General features: G+C 42.0%; 1 protein-coding gene across 1 annotated transcript in view; it reads left to right on the top strand.

The window, feature by feature from the left end:
• LOC133623676 (protein EFR3 homolog B) overlaps positions 1 to 7,762 on the top strand; it is a 119,964-nt gene extending 112,202 nt beyond the window's left edge. Inside the window, exons 22-24 of the mRNA XM_061986961.2 lie at positions 6,989 to 7,095; positions 7,177 to 7,226; positions 7,325 to 7,762. Coding sequence (XP_061842945.2) covers positions 6,989 to 7,095; positions 7,177 to 7,226; positions 7,325 to 7,430 — 263 coding nt within the window. The 3' untranslated portion in view covers positions 7,431 to 7,762. The remainder of the gene's footprint in view (positions 1 to 6,988; positions 7,096 to 7,176; positions 7,227 to 7,324) is intronic.
• The last annotated feature ends 5,583 nt before the right edge of the window (positions 7,763 to 13,345 follow it).

Raw genomic sequence — 13,345 nt, 5'->3', positions numbered from 1 at the left:
ACCTTGATTAACAGCCTGCCAGCCGTACAATCGTTCTACAATATACAACTTCTGCTTGAACACGTACGTGACAGCAAGGCATACTTGGTCAAGAGCCACACAGGTTACACTGACGGTGATCATATAAAACAACTTTAACACTCTTACTAATAATGCGCCACACTTTGAACCGAAAACCAAACAAGAATGACAAACACATTTCGGGAGAACATCTGCACCTTAACACAACATAAACACAACAGAACAAACACCCAGAATCCAGAATTCTGCTTGAACACGTACGTGACAGCAAGGCATACTTGGTCAACAGCCACACAGGTTACACTGACGGTGACCATATAAAACAACTTTAACACTCTTACTAATAATGCGCCACACTTTGAACCAAAACCAAACAAGAATGACAAACACATTTCGGGAGAACATCTGCACCTTAACACAACATAAACACAACAGAACAAACACCCAGAATCCAGAATTCTGCTTGCACACGTACGTGACAGCAAGGCATACTTTGTCAACAGCCACACAGGTTACACTGACGGTGATCATATAAAACAACTTTAACACTCTTACTAATAATGCGCCACACTTTGAACCAAAACCAAACAAGAATGACAAACACATTTCGGGAGAACATCTGCACCTTAACACAACATAAACACAACAGAACAAACACCCAGAATCCAGAATTCTGCTTGCACACGTACGTGACAGCAAGGCATACTTGGTCAACAGCCACACAGGTTACACTGACGGTGATCATATAAAACAACTTTAGCACTCTTACTAATAACGCGCCACACTTTGAACCAAAACCAAACAAGAATGACAAACACATTTCGGGAGAACATCTGCACCTTAACACAACATAAACACAACAGAACAAACACCCAGAATCCAGAATTCTGCTTGCACACGTACGTGACAGCAAGGCATACTTGGTCAACAGCCACACAGGTTACACTGACGGTGATCATATAAAACAACTTTAACACTCTTACTAATAATGCGCCACACTTTGAACCAAAACCAAACAAGAATGACAAACACATTTCGGGAGAACATCTGCACCTTAACACAACATAAACACAACAGAACAAACACCCAGAATCCCATGCAGCCCCCCCCACCCCTCTGTGCGTCGGTTGAGGTGGGCGGGGTTTGGTAGCCGGGGTGTATAATGTATCGGGGGCGGCATGGCGTAGTGGGTAGAGCAACCGTGCCAGAAACCTGAGGGTTGCAGGTTCGCTCCCCGCCTCTTACCATCCAAAAATCGCTGCCGTTGTGTCCTTGGGCGGGACACTTCACCCTTTGCCCCCGGTGCCACTCACACCGGTGAATTGAATGATGAATGATAGGTGGTGGTCGGAGAGGCCGTTGGCGCAAATTGCAGCCACGCTTCCGTCAGTCTACCCCAGGGCAGCTGTGGCTATGAAAGTAGCTTACCACCACCAGGTGTGAATGAATGATGGGTTCTACATGTAAAGCGACTTTGGGTACTTAGAAAAGCGCTATATAAATCCCAGGTATTATTATTATTATTATTATCCCGGAAGAGTTAGGGCTGCATGGGATTCTGGGTATTTGTCCTGTTGTGTTTATGTTGTGTTACGGTGCAGATGTTCTCCCGAAATGTGTTTGTCATTCTTGTTTGGTGTGGGTTCACAGTGTGGCGCATTATTAGTAAGAGTGTTAAAGTTTTTTTTTTTTATACCGCCACCGTCAGTGTAACCTGTGTGGTTGTTGACCAAGTATGCCTTGCTGTCACCTACGTAAGCATGCGGAAGACCCATACAACATGTGGCTGTTCAGGCACGCTGGTTGTAGTGGGCGCTATATGCTGTACCATCATGGCACGCATGACGCTGACAATCGCTATTCTTTCAAAACCCGCGTGCCGCACCATCTTAGAAATTCCATATAAAGGTGTGGGCAGCGTGTCTGAGACCCCTGGTTTATACATAGCATAAAGCAAAAAAAAATGCTATATATGCAGTGATATGTCATTTAAAATTTAAAAAATGTGGCTCTCATTGTTTTCTGTAATTTGTGAAACTGGTCAAAATGGCTCTTTGACTGGTAAAGGTTGCCGACCCCTGGTCTAAATGGTCCCCATTACGCAAAACCGACTTTTTATTAATGTTGATTATAACAGCAAAATGTCTCTAGAGCATCAAACATAACAAAAATATTTTCATCGTTTGAAATAACTTTTCAGTATCCTAAATACTGTCACTAACCAAACATTAAAAAATACAAACCCCGTTTCCATATGAGTTGGGAAATTGTGTTAGATGTAAATATAAACGGAATACAATGATTTGCAAATCCTTTTCAACCCATATTCAATTGAATGCACTACAAAGACAACATATTTGATGTTCAAACTCATACACTTTATTTTTTTTTTGCAAATAATAATTAACTTAGAATTTCAAAGTAGTTGGGAAAGGGCGTGTTCACCACTGTGTTACATGGCCTTTCCTTTTAACAACACTCAGTAAACGTTTGGGAACTGAGGAGACACATTTTTGAAGCTTCTCAGGTGGAATTCTTTCCCATTCTTGCTTGATGTACAGCTTAAGTTGTTCAACAGTCCGGGGGTCTCCGTTGTGCTATTTTAGGCTTCATAATGCGCCACACATTTTCAATGGGAGACAGGTCTGGACTACAGGCAGGCCAGTCTAGTACCCGCACTATTTTACTGTGAAGCCACGTTGATGTAACACGTGGCTTGGCATTGTCTTGCTGACATAAGCAGGGGCGTCCATGGTAAAGTTGCTTGGATGGCAACATATGTTGCTCCAAAACCTGTATGTACCTTTCAGCATTAATGGCGCCTTCACAGATGTGTAAGTTACCCATGTCTTGGGCACTAATACACCCCCATACCATCACACATGCTGGCTTTTACACTTTGCGACTATAACAATCCGGATGGTTCTTTTCCTCTTTGGTCCGGAAGACACGAAGTCCACAGTTTCCAATAACAATTTGAAATGTGGACTCGTCAGACCACAGAACACTTTTCCACTTTGTATCAGTCCATCTTAGATGAGCTCAGGCCCAGCGAAGCCGACGGCGTTTCTGGGTGTTGTTGATAAACGGTTTTCGCCTTGCATAGGAGAGTTTTAACTTGCACTTACAGATGTAGCGACCAACTGTAGTTACTGACAGTGGGTTTCTGAAGTGTTCCTGAGCCCATGTGGTGATATCCTTTACACACTGACGTCGCTTGTTGATGCAGTACAGCCTGAGGGATGGAAGGTCACGGGCTTAGCTGCATATGTGCAGTGATTTCTCCAGATTCTCTGAACCCTTTGATGATATTACGGACCGTAGATGGTGAAATCCCTAAATTCCTTGCAATAGCTGCTTGAGAAAGGTTTTTCTTAAACTGTTCAACAATTTCCTCACGCATTTGTTGACAAAGTGGTGACCCTCGCCCCATCCTTGTTTGTGAATGACTGAGCATTTCATGGAATCTACTTTTATACCCAATCATGGCACCCACCTGTTCCCAATTAGCCTGCACACCTGTGGGATGTTCCAAATAAGTGTTTGATGAGCATTCCTCAACTTTATCAGTATTTATTGCCACCTTTCCCAACTTCTTTGTCACGTGTTGCTGCCATCAAATTCTAAAGTTAATGATTATTTGCACACAAAAAAAAAGTTTATCAGTTTGAACATCAAATATGTTGTCTTTGTAGCATATTCACGGGTTTGAAAACGATTTGCAAATCATTGTATTCCGTTTATATTAACATCTAACACAATTTCCCAACTCATATGGAAACGGGGTTTGTACAATGGACTCTTAATTTCTGTTGGCAAAAATTAAATATTTTGTTATATATACAAATATATATATATATACGTATATATATATATATAACACATATACAATATGTTATATATTGTATACATGATATAGACATAGTATAATATAATATATCAGTGTGTATATAATATACTGTACATATATTATGTAAATATTACGTATATATGTAATAGTCTATTTATACCTGCATTGTCCTTTCCATCCTTACACTTTCCATCATTGTAACTGAGCTACTGTGTGGAACAATTTCCCTTGTGGATCATTAAAGTTTGTCTAAGTCTAAATTAAGAATAAATATGGAACATCTTATAAGTGCAGTTTTGTCACCAGTTGAAAAAACTGGGTCGGGCGTTTTTTTTTTGCTCGTTGGCCACCGTAAATTTCACATTTGTGTTGCTCAGCTAATCTTGATCCTTCCGTGTGAAGCCGAAATATTCCCACGATGAGACATTTGCTTTGAAATCATATTTTGTTACCTTGCGGTGCTTCTCACATGCAACTATAGAGGCTTTGTCGCTGTTGGAAACCAGCAGACCTGTCTTCACTCACAGAGACACAGATTGTGGTTGACCAACAAGAGAAGTGGTTTTCAACCTTTTTTTTCACCAAATAACACTTCAGAAAAAACACTTGGCTCTCCATGTCCCACTATAATGACCAACATTAAAATACAGTAGTTTAGTAAGCCTAAATAATAAAAAAACAAGGCAGAGGTTTTAGTTAACAAGTATATTTAATATTCTGGCCACACAGTTTAAACAGTAACACTGTGTTTGAATATTTAATTCAATGATTTGTTGATTAGATCAGACCTGGGTAAATTAAGGCCCTGGGGCCCAAATAATTTTTTTTAGATCTTTAAAGTGGAAAGTGTAGCTGCCATTATGACATACTTGCCAACCCTCCCGAATTTTCCGGGAGACTCCCGAAATTCAGCGCCTCTCCCGAAAACCTCCCGGGACAAATATTCTCCCGATTTTCAGCCGGAGCTGGAGGCCACGCCCCCTCCAGCTCCATGCGGACCTGAGTGAGGACAGCCTTTTTTCATACTTGCCAACCCTCCCGGATTTTCCGGGAGACTCCCTAAATTCAGCGCCTCTCCCGAAAATCTCCCGAAATTCAGGCGGACTCAGGTCCTACCTGCCCAATCACATTATAACTGTAGAATGATGGAGGGCGACTTCTTGGTTTCTTATGTGGGTTTATTGTTAGGCAGTTTCATTAACGTCCTCCCAGCGCGGCAACAACACACAACAACAGCAGTCACGTTTTTGTATACCGTAAAGCAGTCCGTCTGCCGTAAACAGCAATGTTGTGACACTCTTAAACAGGACAATACTGCCATCTAGTGCATTTGATGAAAGCACTTTTGTGCGTGCCACACATCAATGCATCATCAGAGAGGGTGTTCAGCATGGTTAGAAAAATAGTGACAGAGAATAGAACAAGGATGGACAATTCAACCCTTAACTCAACAATGAGTAGATGAGTGTTATGTGTGTGTATATGTGTAAATAAATGAACACTGAAATTCAAGTATTTATTTTATATATATATATATATATATATATATATATATATATATATATATATATATATATATATATATCCATCCATCCATTTTCTACCGCTTATTCCCTTTGGGGTCGCGGGGGGCGCTGGAGCCTATCTCAGCTACAATCGGGCGGAAGGCGGGGTACACCCTGGACAAGTCGCCACCTCATCGCAGGGCCAACACAGATAGACAGACAACATTCACACTCACATCCACACACTAGGGCCAATTTAGTGTTGCCAATCAACTTATCCCCAGGTGCATGTCTTTGGAAGTGGGAGGAAGCCGGAGTACCCGGAGGGAACCCACGCAGTCACGGGGAGAACATGCAAACTCCACACAGAAAGATCCCGAGCCCGGGATTGAACCCAAGTCTACTCAGGACCTTCGTATTGTGAGGCAGATGCACTAACCCCTCTGCCACCGTGAAGCCCATACATATATATATATATGTATATATATATATATATATATATATGTATATATATATAATAAAATAAATATATATATATATATACGTGTATGTATGTATATATATATATATATATATATATATATATAATAAAATAAATATATATATATATACGTGTATATATATATATATATATATATATATATATATATATATATATATTGCTAGAATTCACTGAATGTCAAGTATTTCTTATATATATATATATATATATATATATATATATATATATATATATATATATATATATATATATATATGAAATACTTGACTTGGTGAATTCTAGCTGTAAATATACTCCTCCCCTTTTAGCCACGCCCCCAACCACGCACCCGTCGCACCCCGACCAACCCCACCCCCACCCCCTCCCCCCACCTCCCGAAATCGGAGGTCTCAAGGTTGGCAAGTATGCGGCCCAGTCACATAATATGTACGGCTTTTCACGCACACAAGTGAATGCCACGCATACTTGGTCAACAGCCATACAGGTCACACTGAGGGTGGCCGTATAAACAACTTAAACACTGTTACAAATATGCGCCACACTGTGAATCCACACCAAACAAGAATGACAAACACATTTCGGGAGAACATCCGCACCGTAACACGACATAAACACAACAGAACAAATACCCAGAACCCCTTGCAGCACTAACTCTTCCGGGACGCTACAATATACACCACCCCCCCGCTATCCCCTGAACCCCGCCCACCTCAACCTCCTCATGCTCTCTCAGGGAGAGCATGTCCCAAATTCCAAGCTGCTGTTTTGAGGCATGTTAAAAAAAAATAATGCACTTTGTGACTTCAATAATAAATATGGCATTTTTTTTTCCATAACTTGAGTTGATTTATTTTGGAAAACCTTGTTGCATTGTTTAATGCATCCAGCAGGGCATCACAACAAAATTAGGCATCATAATGTGTTAATTCCACGACTGTATATATCGGTATCGGTTGATATCGGAATCGGTAATTAAGAGTTGGACAATATCGTCATTATCGGACATCTCTAATTGTGAATGATAGGCAACATTAAAAAAAAAAAAAAAAGTGCAGTTCCCCTTTAAACTTGATGTCCCTCTGAGCTGATATTGTTTTTGAATCCCCCTAGTGGACAGTGTTGGCATGGAGGAGCAGGAGCGAGAGCGGAGGAGGCTGGTGGTGGAAAAGTTCCAGAAAGCTCCCTTCGAGGAAATAGCTGCCCACTGCGGTGCTCGGGTAAAGCAGCCATCATTTCTCCCTCGCCACAATTCCCTCGGCTTCTAGTCGTTGATGTGATGATGTTCCTGTCTTGTTTAGGCCACGCTGCTGCAGAGCAAACTAAACCAAATTTTTGAGATTACAATCAGGTGGGAGACTAATAAAATGCCTTTTATTCCATCAGTAAATACCAAGAGGTTGCTGACAATGCAAATCCTCCTTCTCTCTCTCTCTCTCTCTCTTCCAGACCCCCTCCGAGCCCATCTGGAACCATTTCATCCGGCTACGGCCAGAACCAGACTCGATCCGTGCCCATCTACGAGATGAAGTTTCCCGACCTTTGTGTGTATTAAGACTGTTTATTCTCCTCGTCGGGGAGGGAAACGTCACAGCCAGAACTCTTAAGAACAGGCCACATTTTTTTTTGTTGTGATTACACCCGGCAAAGGAGCTCGTCATTATGTAGAAAACCTTTCTCAGACTGTCTTTTTTTTCCATCTGCACTGATTTTTGTTATGCTTTTTTTTTTTTTTTTTTTTTTGCCAAAAGTGCTTTCCTTCCCCAAATTCTTATTTTATTAGTCAGATAAAAACTCCTTACACTAAACAGTAGGTGTTCTTATCCTTTAAAGGGGAACATTATCACCAGACCTATGTAAGCGTCAATATATACCTTGATTTTGCAGAAAAAAATACCTTTTTTTTTTTTTTAACCGATTTCCGAACTCTAAATGGGTGAATTTTGGCGAATTAAACGCCTTTCTAATATTCGCTCTCGGAGCGATGACGTCACATGATATTTTACGCTAATGTGTTAATAATTTCACACATAAGTCGCTCCTGAGTATACAGGTAAAAGCCAGTAAATTAGAATATTTTGAAAAACTTGATTTATTTCAGTAATTGCATTCAAAAGGTGTAACTTGTACATTATATTTATTCATTGCACACAGACTGATGCATTCAAATGTTTATTTCATTTAATTTTGATGATTTGAAGTGGCAACAAATGAAAATCCAAACTTCCGTGTGTCACAAAATTAGAATATTACTTAAGGCTAATACAAAAAAGGGATTTTTAGAAATGTTGGCCAACTGAAAAGTATGAAAATGAAAAATATGAGCATGTACAATACTCAATACTTGGTTGGAGCTCCTTTTGCCTCAATTACTGCGTTAATGCGGCGTGGCATGGAGTCGATGAGTTTCTGGCACTGCTCAGGTGTTATGAGAGCCCAGGTTGCTCTGATAGTGGCCTTCAACTCTTCTGCGTTTTTGGGTCTGGCATTCTGCATCTTCCTTTTCACAATACCCCACAGATTTTCTATGGGGCTAAGGTCAGGGGAGTTGGCGGGCCAATTTAGAACAGAAATACCATGGTCCGTAAACCAGGCACGGGTAGATTTTGCGCTGTGTGCAGGCGCCAAGTCCTGTTGGAACTTGAAATCTCCATCTCCATAGAGCAGGTCAGCAGCAGGAAGCATGAAGTGCTCTAAAACTTGCTGGTAGACGGCTGCGTTGACCCTGGATCTCAGGAAACAGAGTGGACCGACACCAGCTGGACTGCTGCTGAGTGGTCCAAAGTCATGTTTTCTGACGAAAGCAAATTTTGCATTTCCTTTGGAAATCGAGGTCCCAGAGTCTGGAGGAAGACAGGAGAGGCACAGGATCCACGTTGCCTGAAGTCTAGTGTAAAGTTTCCACCATCAGTGATGGTTTGGGGTGCCATGTCATCTGCTGGTGTCGGTCCACTCTGTTTCCTGAGATCCAGGGTCAACGCAGCCGTCTACCAGCAAGTTTTAGAGCACTTCATGCTTCCTGCTGCTGACCTGCTCTATGGAGATGGAGATTTCAAGTTCCTACAGGACTTGGCACCTGCACACAGCGCAAAATCTACCCGTGCCTGGTTTACGGACCATGGTATTTCTGTTCTAAATTGGCCCGCCAACTCCCCTGACCTTAGCCCCATAGAAAATCTGTGGGGTATTGTGAAAAGGAAGATGCAGAATGCCAGACCCAAAAACGCAGAAGAGTTGAAGGCCACTATCAGAGCAACCTGGGCTCTCATAACACCTGAGCAGTGCCAGAAACTCATCGACTCCATGCCACGCCGCATTAACGCAGTAATTGAGGCAAAAGGAGCTCCAACCAAGTATTGAGTATTGTACATGCTCATATTTTTCATTTTCATACTTTTCAGTTGGCCAACATTTCTAAAAATCCCTTTTTTGTATTAGCCTTAAGTAATATTCTAATTTTGTGACACACGGAATTTTGGATTTTCATTTGTTGCCACTTCAAATCATCAAAATTAAATGAAATAAACATTTGAATGCATCAGTCTGTGTGCAATGAATAAATATAATGTACAAGTTACACCTTTTGAATGCAATTACTGAAATAAATCAAGTTTTTCAAAATATTCTAATTTACTGGCTTTTACCTGTATACCTTGATGTTGCAGAAAAAAGACCATATATTTTTTTAACCGATTTCCGAACTCTAAATGGGTGAATTTTGGCGAATTAAACGCCTTTCTAATATTCGCTCTCGGAGCGATGACGTCACATGATATTTTACGCTAATGTGTTAATAATTTCACACATAAGTCGCTCCTGAGTATAAGTCCAGGCCAAACTATGAAAAAAACTGGACTAATAATCCGAAAAATACAGTATACTGCCATCTGGTGGTGTCAGAAGAGTGTAACATACAATGGAATTTGGGGGGGGAAAAAGTGTGAAAATAAGAATTAGCATGTCACTAAACATGAAGTACACGTTTGTGTACTTATGGACTAAGTACATCATATTAAAAGATGATTCTTAGTTTTTATTCTAATTAGGGTCCAATAAGCTCTGTTATTTTCCGTTTTTTTCGACTGTTTTCCGTACCTTGGAGACATCATGCCTCGTCGGTGTGTTGTCGGAGGGTGTAACAACACGAACAGGGACGGATTCAAGTTGCACCAGTGGCCCAAAGATGCCAAAGTGGCAAAAAATTGGACGTTTGTTCCGCACACTTTACCGACGAAAGCTATGCTACGACAGAGATGGCAAGAATGTGTGGATATCCTGCGACACTCAAAGCAGATGCATTTCCAACCATAAAGTCAAAGAAATCTGCCGCCAGACCCCCATTGAATCTGCCGGAGTGTGTGAGCAATTCAGGGACAAAGGACCTCGGTAGCACGGCAAGAAAATGGCGGCAGTTTGTTCCCGCAGACGAGCGAGCTAAACCCCCTGGATGTCTTGGCTCACACCGTCCCGAGGATGATCAAGAGAAGAATATCGACCCTAGCTTCCCTGGCCTGCTGACATGAGGGTATGTCTACAGAATATATTAATTGATGAAAATTGGGCACTCTCAAAGTGCATGTTGTTGCCAAATGTATTTCATATGCTGTAAACCTAGTTCATAGTTGTTAGTTTCCTTTAATGCCAAACAAACACATACCAATCGTTGGTTAGAAGGCGATCGTCGAATTCGTCCTCGCTTTCTCCCGTGTCGTTTTCGTCGGTTTCGCTTGCATACGGTTCAAACCGATATGGCTCAATAGCTTCAGTTTCTTCTTCAATTTGGTTTTCGCTACCTGCCTCCACACTACAACCATCCGTTTCAATACATGCGTAATCTGTTGAATCGCTTAAGCCGCTGAAATCCGAGTCTGAATCCGAGCTAATGTCGCTATAGCTCGCTGTTCTTTCCGCCATGTTTGTTTGTGTTGGCTTCACCATGTGACGTCACAGGAAAATGGACGGGTGTATATAACGATGGTTAAAATCAGGCACTTTGAAGCTTTTTTTTAGGGATATTGCGTGATTGGTAAAATTTTGAAAAAAACTTCGAAAAATATAATAAAATTAGATTAGATTAGATTAGATTTATTGGTCCCCTTGGGGGAATTCATTGTCACTGCCGTACATTTAAACACTAGACATTACACATCACACAAAAAAAAATAACAAAAAGACATCATACATGACTAACACACATTTACAGGCTTGTCAGACAGGTTAAGGGCGGCTATAGCTGCAGGGATCAGGCTTTTCCTGAGCCACTGGGAACTGATTTTTAATGGTTTTAACCATTCTGAAATTGTGATAATGTTCTCCTTTAACATTGTCCCCTCCCATATAAATGTGTATATACAGAGGAGATATATATATATATAAATATTTAATATACAGTGGAGAGGTGTGTGTGTGTGCAGATTGTATATTTCAAAATTGGCCACTATTTAGCTTGTACATTGGATCGGTTCGCAGCCGAGTGTGAAGCGACTGGGATGGGAATCAGCACCTCCAAGTCCGAGTCCATGGTTCTCTCCCGGAAAAGGGTGAAGTGCCATCTCCGGGTTGGGGAGGAGATCTTGCCCCAAGTGGAGGAGTTCAAGTACCTCGGAGTCTTGTTCACGAGTGAGGGAAGAGTGGATCGTGAGATCGACAGGCGGATCGGTGCGGCATCTTCAGTAATGCGGACGCTGTATCGATCCGTTGTGGTGAAGAAGGAGCTGAGCCGGAAGGCAAAGCTCTCGATTTACCGGTCGATCTACGTTCCCATCCTCACCTATGGTCATGAGCTTTGGGTCATGACCGAAAGGACAAGATCACGGGTACAAGCGGCCGAAATGAGTTTTCTCCGCCGGGTGGCGGGGCTCTCCCTTAGAGATAGGGTGAGAAGCTCTGCCATCCGGGGGGAGCTCAAAGTAAAGCCGCTGCTCCTCCACATGGAGAGGAGCCAGATGAGGTGGTTCGGGCATCTGGTCAGGATGCCACCCGAACGCCTCCCTAGGAAGGTGTTTCGGGCACGTCCGACCGGTAGGAGGCCACGGGGAAGACCCAGGACACGCTGGGAAGACTATGTCTCCCGGCTGGCCTGGGAACGCCTCGGGATCCCCCGGGAGGAGCTGGACGAAGTGGCTGGGGAGAGGGAAGTCTGGGCTTCCCTGCTTAAGCTGCTGCCCCCGCGACCCGACCTTGGATAAGCGGAAGAAGATGGATGGATGGATGGATAGCTTGTACATTTTCTTCAAATGAATAACCAGCAATGAATGACGTGATGCATTCATAATCATTTATAATCAAGCAGGTTTGGAGAGCAGTCCTTTTCTTGTGTTGTTGCCATAGTAGCATTCTGAGGGAGTGTGCCACACTGGCGCCGCGGACCACCCACCCCCCCGAACGAGCGCCTGCCTGGCTCAGCATCTATAAGCCATCTTGAGTACGTACAAAAACACACACACTGGCATATTTACAATTTGGGGGGGGGGAAAAAGGCAATAAATTAGCACTTCCCCAGCCAACTACTGTCGGGAGCAGTGGTTGCATGTTTTTGGATTGTGTGTGTGTGTATGTGTGTGTGTGTTCTCCGATGTTCAAACCTCAACCTCTTTGTTGTGGTGCTCCCAACGTCTTATTATTACCCTCCGCTTCTGTGAATTTCACCGCGATGCGTTTCAAAAAAACACTTTGTCTCATCTTTCGTCCGTTGACTTCACGCTAGTTTGCAAAGGTCCTCACATGTCAGTGTAGCTGTGCGTGAATCAAGCCCTTTGTTTGAACACTTTGTATGTCTTTGTCGTTATGACCCGAGACCAAACCCATCTGTCTTGTAACTCTGCTCGTTAGGGTCGTTTTGTATTTTCCGAGCACAGCTCCTTGAAACCTGTGAAACATCCCGTCTTACTTTTTGTCTGGTTCTAATTGTAGGTCAAAGATGCTTATTCTGTGAACTCTGCACTTTAAAAAAAAAAACTGGATGATGTAGTGACAAAGGCAGCTTTTTTATTTTATTTTGGATGAAAGGAATTTAAAAAAAAAACAAAAAAAGCCTTACCGGTGTCCTCCATGATATTGCATGCATCGTGTTGTTACCGTGTTGTACAATAAAGTTGCCCGTAAGTTTACATTTTTTTTCATCATCTTCTTTGTCAGTCAAACCCACGCCATTCCCAAAAGTTATCAGAAACTACAAAACCCAAAACCAGTGAAGTTGGCACGTTGTGTAAATGCTAAATGAAAACAAAATATAACAATTTGCAAATCCTTTTCAACCTATTTTCAATTGAATGGATTGCAAAGACAAGATACTTAACGTTCGAACTGGAAAACTTTGTTATTTTTTGCAAATATTAGCTCATGTAGAATTTGATGCCTGCAACATGTTTCAAAAAAGACTGATAAAGTTGAGGAATGCTCATCAAACACTTATTTGCATACTTGCCAACCTTGAGACCTCCGATTTTGGGAGGTGGGGGGGGCGTGGTT

This window comes from Nerophis lumbriciformis, linkage group LG26 (assembly GCF_033978685.3).
Source record: "Nerophis lumbriciformis linkage group LG26, RoL_Nlum_v2.1, whole genome shotgun sequence".
Taxonomy (NCBI): Eukaryota; Metazoa; Chordata; class Actinopteri; order Syngnathiformes; family Syngnathidae; genus Nerophis; species Nerophis lumbriciformis.
This window is presented reverse-complemented; position numbering and strand designations above follow the sequence as displayed.